Here is a 20174-nt window from a genome sequence, read left to right as displayed (position 1 = left end):
GCGATCTTTAGTCTGTAAAGAAGAGGAATTAAATTGGTAGATATTGACACATAAGGAACAAATTGATCAGTCTAAAAAATAAGCAACTAAAATGATCATTTTACCTTTGGTTACTATAGCCTTTTTTTTTTGACAAAAATGGATCTTGGTGTCAGTCGAAAGAGGATTTAGAAGCTATTATTATCATGGAACATTTTGGCACAATTTGTTCTACTTCCAAGCCTGCTTCTGAGGCAATTGATGCAGTCATCCAATCCGTGTGGAGATGTGTTTTCGATGAAATCAATGATTCTCTTCTGCGTACTTACAATTTCATCGAGTTAACAAAAGCTTTAAATCAAATGCATTTTTTTTTACATCTTCCGACCGATGGCATGTCACAAGTTTTTTTATCAAAAATATTGGCACGTTGTTGATTCGGATGTCACTCGCTGGGTTCTTAACCTCTTGAATAAGGGCACTTTACATATGAGTCTTAATCATACTTGTGCTGTTCTTATTCCTAAGCGTCATAGTCCATCCAATATCACTCAATCCTATTAGTCTATACAACATAGTTTATAAGTTAGGCTCTAAGGTTTTAGCTAATAGAATTAGGGGTTGTTTTTCTAAAGTCATCTCAGCATGTCAATTTGCTTTCATCCATAGGCGTCAAATCGCTGATAATAGATGAAATTAGCCATTCCCTTAAGTTGAAGTCTTCTGGACAGGAGGGTCCATGTCCATAAAGTCGGACATGAGCAAAGTTTTTGATAAGGTTGAGTGGACTTTTCTTAGACATATTATATTAGCTTTAGGTTTTCATTCTAGTTTTGTGGATATTGTTTTACGTTGCGTTTCTACTGTTTCTTACACTTTCTTAATGAATGGTTTTCGAGATATTAGATTTGGCAACCTTCTTGTTTATTGCAAGAAGCTGAACATTGTGGAAGCGTCTTTGGCTGTTGTATAGGCTCAAGTGGACCGAAGCTGTCTCACTTTATTGTTTGGAAAAGCATCGCTCCGAGAGATGCACACACATAAAGGCAATCCTTAATCTTTATAAAAAGCAACTTCAGGCCAAGAGGTTAACTTTGATAAATCAGTAAACCCTTCAGCAAAAACACAAATCTCATAATTTGACAAAGCATCACACAACTTCTTTAAAGAAGTTCCCACTCACGGTAAATATCTTGGCCTTCCTATCGTTGTTGGTCGCTCTAAGTCTAGGTCTTTCCGTCAATAAAAGAGAGAGTCTGGCAGAAGAAACAAGAGGGAATGAACGTCGTCTCTCAAAGGTCGGTAAGGAAATCATGATCAAAACTGTGGTCCAAGCTATTCCAACATACTCAATATCTTGTTTTAAGTATCCGAATCCCTTGCTTTTAGATATCTAGTCTATAAAAGAGTAACTTTTAGTGGAGTGATGGTACAAAGCAGAAATTAATTCATTGGGTAAGTTGCGATAAGATGTGTTCATGCAAAAATGAAGGTTGCATGGGCTTTAGACAACTTAAGGCTTTTGATTTATCTTTACTTGCTAAACAGGCGTGGCGCATTACTACTCAACCATTCACTCTTCCACATCCAGTTTTTAAAGCTAAATATTTTTCTAATTTTGACTTTTTTTCATGTCAAACCTAGTCCCAGGCATTTTTTTACTTCGAGGGGAGTGTGTGAGATTCGAAAATATCTATTTGCTTGTAGCAAATGACGAGTTGGAAATGGGAGTCAAATCAAAATTTAGAAAAATAGACGGCTTCAACATCCTGCTGCAGTCAAAATTATATGGCTTCCACATCCTTCTACATTCAAAATTGTATCTCGTTCTGATGTGATATCAGAAAACTCCATCGTGGTTTGTTTAATTGATGAACACTGCAGGAAATGGAAATATGAATTGCTTTGAGAGCTTTTCCAGCAAGATGAGGTTGAGCTTATTATGAACATTCCATTGGGTGATAAACAAAGTCATGACAAGCTCATCTAGAACTATTCTAAAAATGTTTCTTGTGAAAAGTGCCTATCATCTCATCAAAAAACAATCTACAAACTCAATGTACCAAGCAAAGTCAATATATTCTTGTGGCGAATTTGCAAGATATTTTACCTATGTTTCCAAGTTAAATAGTTATGGAGTCTGTCTTGATCCTACTTGCTCTTTATGTAAGGCTTTTGAGGAAGATGTTAATCATCTTTTCTTGTGCTACCTGATAGCAATTTAGGCTTGAGCACTCAGCTTCCTTACACAAAAGATAAGATTAGATTCTGCAGATTATTAAGTATCATCTCTGTTATCTGGCCTTCTTCGTCATTTGAAAAAGCGAGACATGGAATTGATAGGCATAATTCTTTGAAATTTGTGGCTTAACCGAAATGGAGCATTGTTTGATGGTTCCTATCGTGATCCGCTTAGTTTGCTTCTCTCTCTCTCTCTCTCAATAGCGAGACATGGAATTGATAGGCACAAAATCTTAGGTACCTTCACTCCTGATATTATTGAAGCCTGTGCTACAAAATTAGCAATCACTTTATTACTTTAGTTGAAAGTTCTTAAAATTATTTTAGAGGGTGACTCTTTGAAGATCATCAACATGCTTAAAAATTTGAAAACTGACGATTCAGCCTATGGATACTTGCTAAATGATATCTCAGTTAGTTTACAGAATTTTGTCATTTGAGAGGCCAATTGAGCTTTCAGGAATCTAAATGTCGCTGCTCATTTATTAGTTACGAATGTCCGTTCTATTCAGACATTTGTACTTCAACATTTTCTCCACCATCTTTTCTGTCTTTCACAATTGTTGTAGATTTATCTTCAACTTAATAAAATTTTGGGTTAAAAACAAAAAAATCTCCTGTGATATATGTAATGCACAGAAAAGTCCCTTGTGATTTCAAAACATACAAAACGACACCTCATATTTTAAACTAAATTGTAAACTAACACAATTCGTTAAATTTAACGGAATTCGAAAAATTTAACAGAATTCAGTAAATTTAACGGTAAATTTAACGGAATCCGGTAAGTTTAACGGCCAAAACTGTTATTTTCGTTAAATTTAACGAATTCTGTTAGTTTACAATTTAGTTCAAAATATGAGATATCGTTTTGTATGTTTTGAAACTACAGGGAGCTTTTCTGTGTATTAAGTGTACTACGGGGTTTTTTTGTTTTTAACCCTAAAATTTTCCAGTTTTCTATTGAAAAAAAAAAAGGGTTCACATGTAGGGACAACTAAAATGATCACGGTCTCAAAAATAAGCAACAAAAATGATCATTCTACCTTTGGTTTTTATTGACTATGAACAATTCGCCTCAAGGACTTAAGATGTGGGGACAACTGATGCCAAATACCAAAGCTCGATCGATTAAATAAAACTCAAAATTAAATAGGCTAAGAGTTCCAGCAACATCATTTGGACTGGTTTCCATTTGACGTCATTTATTTAGACAATCAGGGACTGTTCTTAAAATTTTGAGAAGTTGTTCGTTTTTTTATTATTATTATTATTTATTTTTTTGGTCTAGATCTGATTAGAATTTTCACTAGTCTCCAGGTCCGAGTGTTGACTCATTTAGGTACGTTTCCTTCCAAATTTCCTCACGTTTTGCAGAGAAAGAGGATTCTCAACGATTTTAGGCAAACATCAAGGGGAAGTTTCGTTCTCAATTTCCATGATTTTCTTCCTCTGCCTTTTTTTTTCCCGCTCCTGCCAAACACAAGAAATACTTTCCATGGATTTACTCTCCCTTTCCCCAATACTTTCCTAGAACGAAACAGGGCCTAATGATTAAAAATGGGAATCGGTCTAAGTACGGATTACTCATAGGAAACCCAAAAAGCAAAAATAAAAGAAACCTATGCAAATTTATTGTGACACCATTCCATTTGGAGTTGTGATGACTTATCAAAAAAAAACATTTAAATGAATAAAATTTTTGGTCAAAATATTTATAAAGCGCTTAATCATATTATTATTTGGAAGTATATTTGCACAAGCACTTTTTTTCTATTTGATAAATGTGTACTTTTTTGAATTTTTGAAATATATTTACCTCTTCATTTAATTCAAAATTTTAAATTAAATTGTTAAAGTTAATTTTTTTTGTATTTTAAAATATACAAGTTAAATTAAATTAATTTTGAATTTGCACTACAATTATTTTTAATAATAAAAAACCTATTGTTAATTTCAAGGAAAGGAAATACACTTACCAAATGTATTAAAAGTGTTTTTATCCTTGTCTCTTAACCCCAAGACGGATTAAGTTGGCAGCTGGAAGCATCTACTTCTCCGCGGAAGATGAAAGAACGGCGAGGGCAAGGGGCCCTTTTTGCCCTTTACATAGCTGGGTAATATACAAGTTGCCTCCTGTCCCATTTTATGGTTTGGTCGCTCCCGCTGGCTGGGTGTCTGTACTCTGTATATACCAAGTCTTGACGTCAACGATGACATCATCAATCTCCTGATTTTCGATTTTTCCGTCGTTGTTTTGCTTGCATATGCTGTCAAGAAGAGCTTCATCCCCTGTGAGTTTCTTGAACTTCATTCATTCCCCTTTCCCGTCTAGTCCTCCGGACAAGCTTTAACTAATTCTAAGGTTTTGGGTCGTACGCCAAAGCAAAAAGAAAGCTAAAAGCTTCAGCTTTGAGGCGGTAGTCATTTTGGCATCCAATAGATGAATCGTTGTTGGCGGGTTTTCTCTTTCTTTGCCCTTTTTTTTTAATATAAGAAACGATGAATGTAGATTGATAATATCGATCCAAGCACTCATCTTTCTTTAATTTGAGTCACTTCTGTTGATTGTTCATTGTTATATGCTGGGTCCTGAATTGTGGTTTAGTTGGTATGAACAGAACCTCTTTATAATGTCTCAGATTTCAGGATCAATTAATGCCATATTTTTGCTTGGCTTTCTCCTGCCTTAACTATTATGTAGTCTCCATTTGTTGATGTTAATAGTGAGGATCCGACTAGAAATCATGACGGATGGTGGAGATTCAAATTAACTCTCACTTTGGATGTTTTTATCCTCGTCTGGAAGTCCACTGCTTTTGAAGTTTCTATTTGATTGAAATCCCTAACGAGATGTTTTTCAATACGAGATCCTAAATGGGAGTCGATTTGAATTGGCTAGGATTTCATTTACCCCTTAAAAGTATCAAATTTACTCTCATCTCATCCTGGTAGCTTTACTTTTTGAATGGTTTTTGTCATTTGGTTGTCGTAATATTGTAGTCACAGAGGTACTTACATGGGGTTGATCGTTAGGATTGCAGGTAGAAGGTTCAGTCTTTTTAATTCATATACTTCAGTTTATTACTGCTTCCGGATGGAGCTGCTGTGTATTCAAGACGAGAAGACTGCCCTCACTCCAGTTGAGCGCAAGATTTGTGTATATTACTCGGAATTTCATGGAGGAAAATTCGGAAAGCTTTGGGTATTTGGTCCAAATTACAGGAGATTTGGTACCGAATTCTCAGAGTGTGTTAAGGAGGAAGCTATGGAACGCATACGGAGCAACTCACAAGTTTCTTTTCAAGGAGTTATGAATGCTATAGGAAATATTGAGTTAGAAGTAAGAGGTGCTTATGCTGATAATGCGTTGAATGACTTGACCGTGCTTGAGTTTCAATATTTAATGATAAAAGATGGTTGCTTCTTTCTCCTTCTGGCATTCTCAATTCTTGGAGCCGATCCACAAAAATTAAAGTATGCAGAGAATCATCCTGTTTTTGGCGTAGGATGTGCCACTGAATACATGGACAACATTATAGAGTCCATGTTCTTTGTTGGAAATCAAATCCCACTCATAGTACTGGAGCAACTTATGCACCTTGATATCTTTCAAAGAATGAAAGCTACAATTGGAAGTAAGCAGCAGCAATTGGGTTTGGCCAAAAGAACCCTGCATAAGTTCTTGATGGTTGAGCTGGTTCCAAAACCAGTTGACTTACTCCATTGCCTCCAGAGCATCATGCTTGGCCCAAAATGCAGCTCGAACGTAGCTGTGGGGAAAAAGGACACTGACATAGAGGACTGTGTTTCTGCTAGCAAATTATCTGAACAGGGTGTGAGATTCCGAAAATTAGGAGGAGAATTGGGGATCAGAGGAATGCATTACGATTGCAATAAGTTTTCAGCTGTTCTTTACTTACCTGATTTGAGGGTTGACAGATACACAGGTCTTTTAATCAAATGTCTTCTGAAATATGAGACTGTTCAAGAATGCCGAGGGGTCGAACCTGAGGCAAGTTCCTACTTTAAGTTCATGTCCGAGCTGATTCATAAACCAAAAGATATTGAAATCCTTGTGTCTGAAGGAGTCATTCATGGAAGGTCAGAGAGATTACAAGGACTTCTAAGTACTTTAGATGGCATGGCTTCATCTGGTTATATGCACTCGGTTAAAAGAGAGATTGTAAGAAATCCCCCCTGGCAGTGGCAAAAGCCTCTAAAGTGCATGCCTTTTATTTGCTCGGCTTTAATTGTTTTGTCCATTATGCAAATGCACTATAGCATGCTTTCCTTCGACAAACTGCAAAAGCCTTGAGAGCTTACCAGGAGTTTCACAAGAGATACTTATGTACATTAGGTGGCATGTTTTATATTGAACTCCTGGTTTTATGAAGATTTAAAGGGTTTGTTGAATTTTAATGTTGTTATTGTTGTGTCAGGAGTTTCAAGTACTTCAGACGGCATGGTTTCAGCTGGGAACTATGGAAACTGTGAAGGTGTATGTGTTTGTGTGTGTAGCCATAGAAACCAATAAGTGCAAAGAGGTAAACTGAGGCGTTGGTCTTTTTAACTGAGGCTCATCATCCAATGGCATTAGGGTCTTCTCTAAACCACCTACCTCTTGTACATGTACATGTTTTATTCACTCTCTCTCTAGCCAGTTTATAGGCCGAGCATTATCCTTTTCTTTTTGACCTCAAAATCTAGAAAATGTATCTTTAAGATATTTGAATTTGCAGCTTAGAGCATGGATTGGTTACTTTGCTGAGTATTTGACTTTACTCTGAAGATTCTGAACTCAAAGATCTTCTCTCTCTTTCCCATGAAACTTCTTCAACCAATAATTATTGTTTATGCAACTCCGTTTCAGTTTATCAGGACGTTGAGTACAATTTTGGTTAGTTTGCTGATCACCATTCTTTTTCTTTCTTCTTTTTTTTTCCTTTCAAATTTCATTGGATTGCTTTGTGCTACATTTTTAGGGGGCTCCATCATTTGTTCATGCCATCAACATATAAAATTGTCAGATTTCAAACTCCAGCATTTCTTTTAGTGCATTAGAAGCATAAATGCACCATTGTCACTTCATGTATTGCCACACCGACTGATCTTGAGGATGATAAGCTAAAAACGATTGCAGCTGGTGCATAGGTAAAATCAATACGGATACATGCTGGCACAATGTACGGGCTTGTAGCATGGATTGAAGCATGACCTTATCACAAAGGAGCAAAACACAAACCTCAAAAAATTTTATTCACAAAAAGTCACTTCAGAGAATTATAATTACAAACTTCGAGTAATTTATAAATGACATTTTGAACATGCATCACGTACGTGGAGCACATGTATTACCAGTCACTTTCATTGTTTATTCCATAATATCATATTGATCGTGATCATTATCTTCACAAAGTATTAAGCATTCTTGAAACTACATTACTATCTTCACAAAGTATTAAGCATTCTTGAAACTACATTCCTTTGAGCTTCAATGGTGACAAGAGACCCCGGGAAAGGGGGTGAGACCACCATCTAATAGCTTTCCAATCAAGCCTTTTAAAACAATTAGCATGTAGTAAGTGGATACAAATCAAAGAGCTCCCTCCGTATCATCAAACAACACGAACATGGTATAAAGAAAATTTATCCATTCACTTGAACTAAATCATACCAAATGACTATTACCTAAGAGGTTCAGTCCCTTGGAAGAGGGGGAATGAGGCAATCCTTTAAGGAAAATTGGTTGAGAATGATAGTATACACCTACAAAATTTCAAAGTACTATGTAGCTTCTTTTGATAGTTTGCCAAGTTCCATCCTAAATTTCGACTAATAAGAAGCACTAAATGTGGGAGAAAGAGAAACAGCAAATAAACTATAGAATGCAAATGAAATGCTGAAAACAGAGACAAAATTTCAAGTTTACCAGAATGCACTGGAAGAACTTCTCGGACTCATTGTCATGTCTAAAGGCCTCAAAAGCAGAAATTCAACAAAAGAAAAAAAAACATATTTGGCTGTAAGGACACAAAATACTTGAACCCAACCAACCAAATAAGGCAGGCAAAGTAATGAAGCAAGCGGCTTCCAAGGGTGGATAAAAATTTGACCGAAAATAATTAAGAACCTAACATAAGAATTTTCTTCCAGGATCAAATTTAGAGCATATAAACCATCAACAAATTTGTAATAAAAACTAATCCAAAAATCCAAAACAATACGTACTTGAAAATAGTGTATGCTGTGAAAACAATATGTGTTGGGGAATTGCCCCAAAATCACCCAAATGGCCCTATCTTCCCTACCATCAGTAGTAGAGCAGTAATTGAACCGAGCAATTAATTAGAAATATGCATGCACAGAATGCCAGAAGAATCACCCAATTAATTTTTTGGAGTGCAGGGAATGGGGTTAATTTAGGGAGATTTGATTCACTGTAATGATGCAGCAAGGATCATAATTAACTGTAACATAGTTGTATTACAAAAACTCATAAAGCAAAGTTCAATCTGCTCTCACTTTATGATGCCATAAGATCATTGAGCAAATATGGTCCTATTCGCAGTACCAACAATAACCAAAAAAAAAAGTTCACTTAACAATATTAAGTACTTGAGAAAAATCAAACTCAGTTCTGCTCTCCCTTTATGATGATGCCATAAGGTCATCGAGCACAAGTCCACTCTCCCTTTATGGTGGCCATAATATCATCAAGCAACAAGTCTGCTTTTCCTTCCTATTTGTGGTAGCCAAGAAGGCCATAGGCTGCCATAAGATGCCATAAGATCATCGAGCGAGCGTATTCCTATTTGTTGCAGCCAAGAAGGCTACTGCTTGCAGGAAAGCAAAAAATCCAAGTGAGAATTGCAGCAATGAGGGCAATCAGCTTTAGTAAGAACTTTATGCACATCTGCCAGTCCGGTGGAGGATGTTTTCTGATCTCTCTTCTTACATGGCGTACATGTTCGGATGGTTCCATGCCGTCAAAGGAGCTCAGAAGTCGTCGCAAGCCCTCTAGCTGTCCTTGAATGACTCCCTGTGAGGTAAGGAGTTCAACATCTTTTGGTGTGCGCAGTAGCTCACTGAAAACTTTGAAGTAGGGGGATACATCTGGTACAATGCCTCTGGACGCTTGAACTATCTCGTACTTGTAAAGACACTTGACAATCAGCTCTGTGTATCTGTCAACCTTGAAAACAGGCAAGTATAGAACATGATTAAAGGCAGAGTATGTGTAGTGTATACCTCTAATTCCCAATTCTCCCTCTAATTTTTCAAATTTTAGGCCTAAATTAAACAGGTCTGTTGCAGAAGGTATCCCCTCTATTGCATCACTTGCATCAGTGTCCATTATGGGTACAGTGACATGTAAGCCACTTTTTCTCCCAAGAAAGGTCGACTGGAGGCAATGGATCAAATCAATTGATTTCGGCTGATGCTCGACTGTGAGGAAATTATATAAGGCCCTTTTAACGAAGTCCAGTGGCTGATTCCATTGCTTTTCTGTCTTTAATTCTTGAAAGAATCTTAGTTTCATGACTTCCTCGAGTACTATGAGCGGAATTTGGTTCCCCACGAAGAACATGGAACGGATCCACAGGTCTATTTCTTTTCTGACACATCCTATACCAAAAACCAAATGCTTCTCAGGGAATCCTACTTCTGTGCCGGTTGATCCCAATCCAAGAATAGAGAACGCCAGCAGGAGGAAAAAACACCCATCCATTGCCATCATTTCCAGGAATTTGACTCTTTGTAAGTCGTTTAATGTATCATCAGCATAAGTCCTTCTTGCTTCTTCTTCAATATCTTCTAGTGTAGTCAGAAGTCTTGGTAGAGTACATCCTGACTTCTCCAGTACAAAGTCCAAAGCATCCTTCTTAGCATTGCATCTGAAGTCCAACTCCTTAACCCTGTAATGGGGGCCAAATACCCAAAGATTCCCAAACGTGCCGCTATGATATTCCGGCCAATATTTGCATATTTGCCGTGCAAATGTCTGGTTTTGCGTAAGCATTTGGATGATTATCACCAATAAGAATCTCAATACTAGAACATACTTTCCAAGTTCCGCCAGCAATTAACATTCAACAAAGCACGCATCAATTGGTCCATCCATTGATTTGTACCAAAAATACTTTGAAAATCCAAAACTGCTCAATGCATGATCCCAAAATGGGGTGCAAGGTCTACAGTGAAAGACTGATGAAGTAAAGTTCAACAGTCTTGTACATCACTTGTAATCATACAAGTGATACACCTAAGAAGAAAACAGTATCCACAACGGAATACAAATAAGGCCAATATAAACTTGTAATTTTCGTAATGCCAAACCAAAAATAAAAAAAAAAAAAGGCGGGCGTGCACACAGACACACAAACTGTGAAGAAGCTGAAATTTCTTGGTCGTTCCAGTTAGCATTCTACCTATGTTTCAAAGACATCATCAGGAAGGGAATTTTTGGAATTGTATAGCCACAAGAAAACAAGGGAACTTTGATCTATTCCTGTTTGATTTTTATACTATAACATCACAACAATGAGGCATGCTACATCTACCTGTGTTACAAGCCATGTGGTACTTTTGAGAGTTCAGAAGAAAACCCATGAATAAAGAATAAAATTCAATTCACTGCGTTGTCTAATCAGAAATTTTTTTTCTAAATGGGGAGAGATGAGGATCAACAGTTATCAAAGGAAAGGATCACCTGACATGAATACAAACATGGCTAAATCAATTTTTCGATAACGGTCTTTACTACTAAGCTAATACCTCAGGCTCAGGCATCCGCAAACCACAAGTAGATTATGCATAATTGCATCTACAGAAATCCACATTCCCGATCACCCAAGATATCTCCTTGTTATCGTCCGATTATAGCCAGGCGAACCGGTCATGCTCAGTGTCTGCAAATCAGCAACACTAAAAAACTTCTTCACGAAAGTCATACCCTACCAGAAGACCTGAAACATCAGAAGGAAAAAAAAAGTCAACAAGGGAGGATGCTCCTTTAGGATATAGGCAAAGTAAAGAAAATCAATTTCCCAGGAAAGATACTACTATGTGAAGATCTACATCTGAAGCTGAGTAAAGACGTTGACTTGCTGTTTTGGCTGCTCAGAAAGTCTCAGATCGTAAGGACTGGCACTGCCTAAAGTCAGTAACAAGCTGCGACAGACAGGAAGGTCACGTTAAAATTTCGCGAATATTGAACGACCAAAAGAATTCTCTTCCGCCCGAGAAATGAAAAAACGTTGTTTGACCGTTATCGCTTAATCGAGGTCATGATCTTCCTCGCCCAGAAACCTTGGAAAAGTCTAAAAGTAAAAGGCAGGCTTTGAGATGGTAAGAGTCGCATGTGCTGCGAGACTCGGCTTTGAGAGGGACATAAATTAGCATGGAAAATGAAATGGCCCCTGTTTCTGTTTTGAATAGCACAACAGGATTCATATTTCCTGCGCGTGGACATTTGTGCAAATGTATGTTTCCACAAGTAAAAATGTACGATATTTATATATGAAATTACGTTTTGTCATATTTGGGGAGGATTTCAAATATAAGATGACAGATTAACTCATTATTATTTTTTTTAATTTTTTGTTCACTTTGAGTTTAATCTATGAAATGTGGAACTTATCATGTCCAAAACGAAAACGGAAGGTCAGAGATATAGTTATCAAAATAAAGAATTTTAGATGTAGAAATTATTTTCAAAAAATAAACGTCAAAAGAAATTTGGCAATATAAGTTCTTACGAGTATGCTACAAGCTTAAATAAAATATGGAGTAAATATAAGGGTAATTTACTATGGTAATAAAAAAAAAAACTGTGCTAAACTGATGGTAATTGTACTTTTCAATTCAAGTTCATAAGCAATAACAGTTGTTGAATTTCAACATATTATTATTTCTTTGATGAATTGCTTGTGGTGTTAATATGATTTTAATTGTTGATACGAGGTATATATATTAGGCTAGTGATAGTAAAAAATTTTATAGTATCTTTTTGTCAGAAAGTGAACTGTGGAAAGCGAGCATAAATAAATAGAAAAGGGGGAATTAAACAGAAAAGGTTTATCACAGTATACATTTTATACTAGACTAGTTTTTTAGTCCTGACGCCATGCGTGAGCCTAGCTCAGACTAGTAATTTTGCTGCTGTGACTAGTTTGGTAGTACAGTGTGGTGTGGAGTATGATAGGGTACTGTCTGGGGAGACCTTTAGCTATCTCTTGTTCATGCAAGTGTAGGATGCGTGCGAAGGTGATATGAATTTACTTAATCCTATGATATAATGAGCAATGTCTTAAGAAAAATATCATTTAAGTCTATTATATAATGTACACCGAAATTCGCCCAAACTTGTGATATAATGTAAATTTTCTACACCAAAATTTAGCCCATGAGTGTGAGATTTGCATGTTTATGCTTAAAACTAAGAGTAAGTTTTATATACACTATCATCGTTGGATTCATTACATATGTGCAAAAGTTAAATTTCAAATTCAAATTTTGTATAATTGTCATCTATCTAACGCCGATATTGTATGCATTGTTAGTGTAAGAAAGATTAATTCTAAAACCAAGAGGATGAATATGATTCAGAAAGAAGTAGTAGAATTATATAAGAGAAGATATAACATAAAAATTACATAATTGGTATGGACTTTCACTAATGGTAGTATGCTTGAGAAAGCGAGCCAATTCTAAATTACGAAATCACAGTAGTATTTGTTTGAAATTGAGTCGAGGGAGAATGTTGATTTGGTTAATTTGCTCCGTTGAATTTTTTTTTCCCCTCTTTTGTGTACAATAGGAGGTTAATTTGCTTACACGAGTAGAGGGAGACACGGGGAATAATAATTATTTTTCTTTGGGCAAGATAGGCAGAGTCATCGAAAGTATAAGGGAGCAAAGTACAAATCACTATGTATAAGGGAGCAAAGTACAAATCACTATGTATCCTGAGGAGATTATGCAATGACTTGATAAAATAATACCAGTACTTGCATAGAAATCTAAATTTAAGGACCAATTTCATAAATATACTCGTGCGTGCGCGTGGAGTTGGAAGTGTTCGCTGGAGAGCAGGCGGGCAAATCGGAGGGGGAACATATGTGTGCGTGTGTGAGAGAGAGTGAGGACCGGGGTCATTGCTGCAGCTCTAATTTTTTAATTAATTAATGTCGCCGCAGGTTTAATTAAATACCAAATTTGTCCTCAAGAGTTAATTACGACGACTTGGCATGGGACCCACACATGCTTTTACAACCTTGCTGAGTCATCCCTCAACGTGTTAAATATCTCCCGTCCCGTCCTCGACTTCTTCCACTCCGAACAAGAGATGGTAGTGAGGAGGATTTTACTATCATGCTATCACCAACAGCCCAAAAGGCGCTTCTTCTGAGTTCTGACTCGCAGCTCTTCTAGTCTTCTTACGATATCTGGCTCGCGGCTTTAATTCATGTTATTGTAAGTGAATCCATCTTCACTGTAAAACTAAAGATTGCTTCAAAAATCAAAAACCATGCACCCATTATCTCTTATCTATCTGTCTCTGCGAAAACTGGAAAAACAAACTTGATGCTCAGGCCACAGTCCGAGTATCAACAACAGTAACAGAGGCCGAAGTTCGCAGGGTGGCGTCTACATTGATGGAACAAGATAGAAGTGGGAGAGAGGGAAGAAAAACCAGGTTAAATCGATTATTTTTACTACTTTGCTGTTGACATCGAGATTGAGTGTTCAAAAAGTGCAGAAAGCTTGTAAAAAGTATTCGAACATCTCTACAAAGCTATTCCGCCCAAATCAACGGCGCCGCATTTAAGCTCCAACTGCTTTTTCTTCGTGCCCCTTCTCGCCGGACGGGATACTGGGACAGGGAAGCATAGAGGCTTGAGCCAAATCAAATGTCGCCGGCCGTGAGTCCTACACGTAAATTGATTATATGCCCATTGTCTCTTAAGCGTAAATATGTCATTTGGACAAATTACGCTGTGGCTTCCAAATGACATACCGCAGGTGACATCATCGATGACGTATAGTTAGGTGGGTCCTATGCAAATTAGGTGGGTCCCATACGGTAACTTGCATTTTCCTTCTTGCAGTACACCGCTGTATGTATTCATGCTTGAAGGTTCCATTTCTCGTTTTGCGGCTTTTGCCAGAAGAAAGTTGAAAAGATTTGTGCTGCTTTATTAAGGGCAAGGTAGAGATAGCCCAAGCAGAAGGCAGCAGCAGATTGCTGGATCAAGGAGATCGTACCTGTGGATGGCTGGAGCGCATGCGTGGATGGCGGAAAGTGTGTATCGAGTGGTAGACTTGATGATGAGGGAATCTGAGTTGCTGTCCGGTGTGGTAAGCGGCGAAGGATTGGAGGGCCTGGGGTCAGAGCTGGAGCAGATGGGTCGGTCGCTGAGGAGGTCGCCGGAGCAGCAGTGGCCGTCGCTGTGCAACTGGGATAGAGACGTGGAAGAATTGGTGTGCGAAGCGGAGGATCTGGTTGACAAGCTGATCTATGATGGGCTCAAGTTTGGAGAGACAGCGGAATTAGGTGGCTTGGAGAAATGGTGGCTGTTTAAGAAGTTGTGGTTGGAGTGGGTAATGCCCAGAATGACCAAGGAGGAGGAGTTAGTTGATCTGACTCAACGGATCCGCCTCTTCAACGGTCGATTATTAGCGAGAGCCGCCGCTTGTTATCGAGACGGAATGGCCAAAGCTGTTCCTGCCCTCCTCGGTCAACGGGAAGGAGATGATTTAGTTGATGATAATGTTTGCAAGGCGGATCATGCTTGGAAATCACCCTCCCCTCCTGTTGAATTAGACGACCACTTCGATGTTGACGGCATTCGTTCGGAGGACCAAGAAGACGATTTCGTCGTTGTTGGCAGGGAAGACGAGCGGAGGGAGGTGATTTCTAGATTGCTGGCTACTGATGACGCCCTCAAAATTATTGGGATATACGGAATGGGTGGAATCGGCAAGACAACTCTCGCCCAAAAGGTATATGGGGACTCCTCCGTCCGCCGCCATTTTGATTGCGTTGCCTGGGCTACGGTGGGGAAAGACTTCCGCACCAGAAGAATTTTGGAAGATTTGCTGCTGCAACATGTCTGCCGAGCCAGGGATGACATGGCCCCATTTTCAGATTTGGACTTGGCTCAGAAGCTTTACGAGTTCCTGCAGTCCAAGAGATTCTTGATTGTTTTGGATGATGTCTGGTCTGCCGATGCTTGGGAGTGCCTCCGCATTGCGCTTCCGTCGCGAGAACCAACCGCCAGCAGAGTACTGCTCACCACACGGGACGACGGAGTTGCGGACAAGATTGCTTCTTCATCAGCCGACGATAAAGGATTCGTTCATCGGATGAGGTTTCTTAACCCAGACGAAGGCTGGGAGCTTCTCCGCAAGACGGCTATCAGAGGTCACTCTTCTTCTGGTAAAGGCATCATTCCCCCCTCTTCCTCCCTCTTCCCATTGGGATATTTATTTGTATATTTTTAATTTTACTTTGAAGTTCACAAATTGCAAACCAAAGGAACTGAAACTTATGTCTCCGGCGTTCAATCACTCGAATCCTCCTCTTTCCTCCGAGTAGGGGCACATCAAAACGTCCACCTCCTCTCCACCTCCTTCCTTCTCTCCCAAAAATTTAGCAATAATCAATTTTCCTAGTTCCTTTCCTTGCCAATTCGTACTTCTCCATGGGGTGCCATTCATGTATCCTTTCTCTTTCTCCGCTTTTCTAGTCTTATCATGCATTATTAAGTCTTTTGCGTCTGCATTGCATCATTACTAGCGGGAGTATCTGCTACTTTTTTCCTTTCATCTTTTTCGTATCTATTATTGGCAGCTCGAGGGGCTTGATCATGCTCAGACGCTTATCTTTCTACCACTTGCTTCTATTTAATTGCTCAGATCCTAAGGTTGATGCGGAACTGCTGGACATTGCGAAGGATATAGTAGAACGCTGCCAAGGCTTGCCACTTGCCATCAGGGTGATGGCGGGGCTGTTGGCGTCAAATCCTACACGGCACCAGTGGAAGGCAGTTCACCGCAGTATTGTCTCCTACCAAACCATCCATCAAGGTTCTCAAGTCTGTGCAAAAGTAAACAGGACTTTGGCTTTGTCATACCACTTTTTACCAGAGTATTTGAAGCCATGCTTTCTCTACACAGCCGTGTTCCCTGAGGATTTTGAGATGGATGTAGGGAGTTTATGCCGATTGTGGCTGGCTGAAGGCTTTATATCGTCAACCCATGGGTCAAGCCAACAGTCAATGGAGGACATAGCAGAGCAGTATCTGAAGGAACTGGTCGCCAGAAATCTGGTGTTGGTGCAGAAAAGAGAATTATCAACATTTAGGAGTTTGAGAACCTGCCGTGTTCATGACCTGTTGCGAGACTTCTGCTTACTGAAGGCCGAGGAGCAGAACTTCTGTGACTCCATAAGCTTCAGACACACAAATGACACCAGTCTAGCTTCTTCTTCCCCCATTTTAAGTACCAGAATACATAGGCTTACGTTGTCTTTTGAAGACGGGTGTGTGGTTCCCCACAATTGGAATACCATTAAACAGCTTCAGTCTGTCTCAAAACAGTCCACGTCTCATACGCACATGTTATCAGAAGTGAAGGACCTCTCGAGGCTTAGGGGTTTATTTTTCTCTGGTTTTAACTACAAAGTATTGAGGTTTCCCTCAGCTACACTGGAGTTATTTCCTCGTCAGTTCTTGAGTATGAGAGATTTACCTCAAGTATTATCAGATCTTACCAACTTTAAACGGCTTCGAGTTTTATTTTTCAGTGGTTTTAACTTTGATGTCACGAGGATGCCCACTGGCATAGAAAAGCTATTCCGTTTGAGATACTTGAGCATTAGAGGCTGTAATATCACGCGTTTGCCTCCAACTATTGGAAGCTTGTTGAACTTGGAAACTCTCGACTTAGGGGAAGGCACTTGGATTAGGATGCTCATACCCAGTGAGCTGCAGAGACTGAGCAGATTGAGGCATCTTTTTTTGCCTTGTAGCTATCAGGTCGTCGAGGGTGGCAAATTGCAATTGGATGGGTTGACAAAGCTGGAAACACTTGTTAACTTTGATTCGAGGCAGTGTAGAGTTAAAGATCTGCTTAAATTAACAAAGCTTCGGAAGCTTGTTGCTACCATGGATGCGAATTTTGAGGACCTGGAGGTGGTAATTAACTGCATGGAAAAAAGCTTAAACTGCTTACGCTTTTCTTCACTCATTGTCAAAACACATGACTCCGATAACCATTTTGTTACTCACAAGTTATTGCAGTGTGCCAATCTTCACCTTTTGCAAATAGAAGGTCATATAGGCAAGTTGCCTCTGAGAATTTCTCATAGCCTCACTGAAATTTCTTTGATTGGGTCTTTGTTTGATGATGATCCGATGGAAAAATTGGAAAAGCTTCCTAATTTGTGGGTCCTTGCATTACACAACAACGCCTTTCTGGGGAAGCACATGACCTGTTCAGGCATGGGTATGCCGCAACTCAAATATTTATCCATCTCGAACTTGCAAAACTTAGAGAATTTGACGGTTAAAAGAGGGGGCATGCCCAAGCTTTCTACTTTAGCGCTGGAAGAATGCGAGCGCCTAGAGAATCTGCCTGAAGGACTTAATTTCCTCACGAGTCTCCGGGAATTGACTGTTTCACAGATGCCTACAGAGTTCATGGACCGGCTTTATGAGAGTCGGGAAGATTTTCATAAATTCCAGCATGTACCCGTCATTAGAATCTGCTGGTAATTGATTTACCACACCCTTCAAATGAATTAGCAGCAGAGCAATGGATTTTTGCTCTTATGACTTGATTATGTTGCTGCATATTTTTCTTTGTGCTATCATGTAACTTGGGGTTTTATTGTAGGCCTTCTCAAAAACAAAAGATTGTTCCCCTAGCATGCAGACATGGGCTTCACTGAGGTAACAAAATATTTGGCAAAAGTCAAGCATGCTACTGCCATTAAAACCGGCTGTTGATAATTGATTGTTTACTCGTATCAGCAGATCAGCTTCTGAGAAATAGCAACTTACGGCATTTTCTTTGGATTTCATGCCCTTTTCCGTGTTAATGGGCCTTCTCAAAAAACTGAAGACATTCCTCTATTAGAAGCTTATTAAGAATAAAGCTTAAAAGTATTGCACAGAACAAACAACATTTCTCATAACTCTATAGATACGTAAATGAGGTTTCTAAAGCACTCAGCAGTTTCAGAAAACATATGTATTTAGCGCAGGCACCTGGTGCTCGCACTTACTAGTTGGTTTAAATAAAACTGGTACCAGTTGCGGTGATTTGTAATCTGACTGATACAACCATGCTGTTAGTTCAGTTTCTCACCTTCTGTATGAACATTATGTAATATGAGTCTAGTTAATAGAATCCAAATGGTTTTTCTGCATTGGACTACTTCTGTAGAAGAATGAATTCTGGAAAATCTTCTTTGCTTGTTAAATTCCTTCCTTTTGTTATTGAAGGTAATGGCCCCCCCCGGAATCTCTTTCTAGCTGTTCCCTTGTGTGGCTTTTGTGCTGTCTGGAAGCTGAAGATCTGGAGGATTTTGATGACTCGTGTACTTCATATTTTTCTATACTATGAATTAATTACCAGTAGTTGCCATAGTTTGGCTCGGTCCGCGTTGATTGTTTTGAGGTGAAGGCAGTAGAGCATGAATATGGTACATTAACAACTATACTTGTAATATTTGTTGTGTTCTTTAATGGTTCACTGCCAGATATGTATAAATTCCAATTTTGGGATTATTTAAAATGTAGAAAACCATTTGGACCTTGATGGAAAGAATGAAGGAGTGGTAAAATTATACCTTTAATTTATTACAATGTCATTTTGAGAAAACGTATTTAATTATAGAAAATGTCATAATCACAGAGGATAAACGGCTTGTCTCATCGTAACTTTTTCTTGAATTCTCAAAACTTCGGTCGCTCCAAAGGATAGAGCGTAGAAGCAGAATGTTATCTTAATTGGTGGAATGCCAAAGTTGGTAACTGCCATGACAACTTCTATCATTAGCGAAGAATGTCACAAATGAAAACCTCTACTGTGGCTTTCTGCTGTATCATTAAAAAATAAAAATAAAAATTAAGGAGTGGTGAAATTGCACCCTTAATTCACAGATTTAATAGTGGGATGGGAAAGTGGTGGTTGTTGAGAAACTAACATAGAAGAGTTGAGTGATAGTAGTCTTTTTTTTTTTTTTTGTCAGCAACGATACATTTGTATAACCTACTCTATCCTAATCTAGGGGGAGGGGGAGCCTAAGGAGGCTGTGATAGGGGCTAGTGGGTATACAGACCCAACTAGACTAAGAAAGTGCTATGACACAACCCTTAGATTTTTTTCGCTGCTGGTGAGATTTGAACTCTCACCAACAGCCCAAGGAGGGACTTAAGTGTCCCTCCTTGGTGGCCACTGAGCCATTGGCCCAGTGGTTGAGTGATAGTAGTCTAGGAGTGGGAATTTTAGTAGATAAGACGTGGATAGATGATGGTGAATATTGGAAGGATATATTTGGTATAATACATAATGACAATTTTTTGTTTTTATGCCAAACCCCGTTCAGACTTTATGTATAGAAAGATGTTGCTTATATTTTAAAGGAATATTTTTAATTAAGTTTTTAATTATATCACTGCAAGTCAAATGTGATAGAACTCATCACCAGTGAATCACTCACAATGAAAAATAGTAAATACAGATATTATGCCTAATTTGAGACAATGAAATTAAGCATATAAAAACGTTGAACATGATCATGCAAAATAGATGAAGGATGGAGGAGGGATGAATTAGGTGGTACATGGAAAAGAAATGTAAGTAAGAGGTTCCGGATTCGAGATCTCCCACATACACTATATATATATAAAGAACATGAATAAAATCAACTGCAGTAATAT

At 38.6% G+C, this 20174-nt stretch overlaps 3 protein-coding genes across 10 annotated transcripts; 2 read left to right on the top strand and 1 right to left on the bottom strand.

Moving 5' to 3' along the window:
• Nucleotides 1–4229: 4229 nt before the first annotated feature.
• LOC113736217 (uncharacterized) lies at nucleotides 4230–6982 on the top strand. 4 transcript variants are annotated; one of them, XM_027263088.2, is made up of 3 exons: nucleotides 4230–4514; nucleotides 5265–6406; nucleotides 6663–6982. In XM_027263088.2, the coding sequence occupies exons 2-3, from the start codon at nucleotides 5318–5320 to the stop codon at nucleotides 6774–6776; spliced, it is 1203 nt and encodes a 400-aa protein (XP_027118889.1). In that variant the 5' UTR covers nucleotides 4230–4514; nucleotides 5265–5317; the 3' UTR covers nucleotides 6777–6982. The 4 variants fall into 4 exon arrangements, with proteins under 4 accessions (XP_027118889.1, XP_027118888.1, XP_027118886.1 ...); XM_027263087.2 differs by having other exon boundaries at nucleotides 5265–6580; XM_027263085.2 differs by having other exon boundaries at nucleotides 5265–6982.
• A 1684-nt stretch (nucleotides 6983–8666) lies between these two features.
• Nucleotides 8667–11632, bottom strand: LOC113737147 (uncharacterized). Of its 4 annotated transcripts, none has more exons than XM_027264408.2 (2): nucleotides 10999–11632; nucleotides 8667–10486 (listed from the first exon to the last, which is right to left on the bottom strand). In XM_027264408.2, exon 2 carries the CDS (start codon nucleotides 10241–10243, stop codon nucleotides 9032–9034), a length of 1212 nt encoding a protein of 403 aa, XP_027120209.1. In that variant the 5' UTR covers nucleotides 10244–10486; nucleotides 10999–11632; the 3' UTR covers nucleotides 8667–9031. The 4 variants fall into 4 exon arrangements, with proteins under 4 accessions (XP_027120209.1, XP_071940651.1, XP_071940652.1 ...); XM_072084550.1 differs by having other exon boundaries at nucleotides 8667–11189; nucleotides 11284–11632; XM_072084551.1 differs by having other exon boundaries at nucleotides 8667–11189; nucleotides 11287–11632.
• Nucleotides 11633–13616: 1984 nt separating this feature from the next.
• On the top strand, nucleotides 13617–19091 carry LOC113736215 (putative disease resistance protein At1g50180). 2 transcript variants are annotated; one of them, XM_027263082.2, is made up of 4 exons: nucleotides 13617–15664; nucleotides 16144–17998; nucleotides 18124–18179; nucleotides 18264–18694. In XM_027263082.2, the coding sequence occupies exons 1-3, from the start codon at nucleotides 14497–14499 to the stop codon at nucleotides 18176–18178; spliced, it is 3078 nt and encodes a 1025-aa protein (XP_027118883.2). In that variant the 5' UTR covers nucleotides 13617–14496; the 3' UTR covers nucleotide 18179; nucleotides 18264–18694. The 2 variants fall into 2 exon arrangements, with proteins under 2 accessions (XP_027118883.2, XP_027118882.2); XM_027263081.2 differs by lacking the exon at nucleotides 18264–18694 and adding an exon at nucleotides 18735–19091 and having other exon boundaries at nucleotides 13618–15664.
• The last annotated feature ends 1083 nt before the right edge of the window (nucleotides 19092–20174 follow it).

The sequence above is a fragment of the Coffea arabica genome, chromosome 3e (genome assembly GCF_036785885.1).
Source record: "Coffea arabica cultivar ET-39 chromosome 3e, Coffea Arabica ET-39 HiFi, whole genome shotgun sequence".
NCBI classification, from domain to species: domain Eukaryota; kingdom Viridiplantae; phylum Streptophyta; class Magnoliopsida; order Gentianales; family Rubiaceae; genus Coffea; species Coffea arabica.
Note: the sequence above shows the minus strand (reverse complement) of the source record. Positions and strands in the feature narration are given on the sequence as shown.

Excerpts from the sequence above, each read along its gene's own strand:
- LOC113736217 (XM_027263087.2), top strand. The coding sequence starts at position 5,318 with ATGGAGCTGCTGTGTATTCAAGACGAGAAGACTGCCCTCACTCCAGTT.
- LOC113737147 (XM_027264408.2), bottom strand. The coding sequence starts at position 10,243 with ATGCTTACGCAAAACCAGACATTTGCACGGCAAATATGCAAATATTGG.
- LOC113736215 (XM_027263081.2), top strand. The coding sequence starts at position 14,497 with ATGGCTGGAGCGCATGCGTGGATGGCGGAAAGTGTGTATCGAGTGGTA. Across the intron at positions 15,665-16,143 it reads CAGAGGTCACTCTTCTTCTG|ATCCTAAGGTTGATGCGGAA; the intron begins GTAAAGGCATCA and ends TTAATTGCTCAG. Across the intron at positions 17,999-18,123 it reads CCCGTCATTAGAATCTGCTG|GCCTTCTCAAAAACAAAAGA; the intron begins GTAATTGATTTA and ends GTTTTATTGTAG.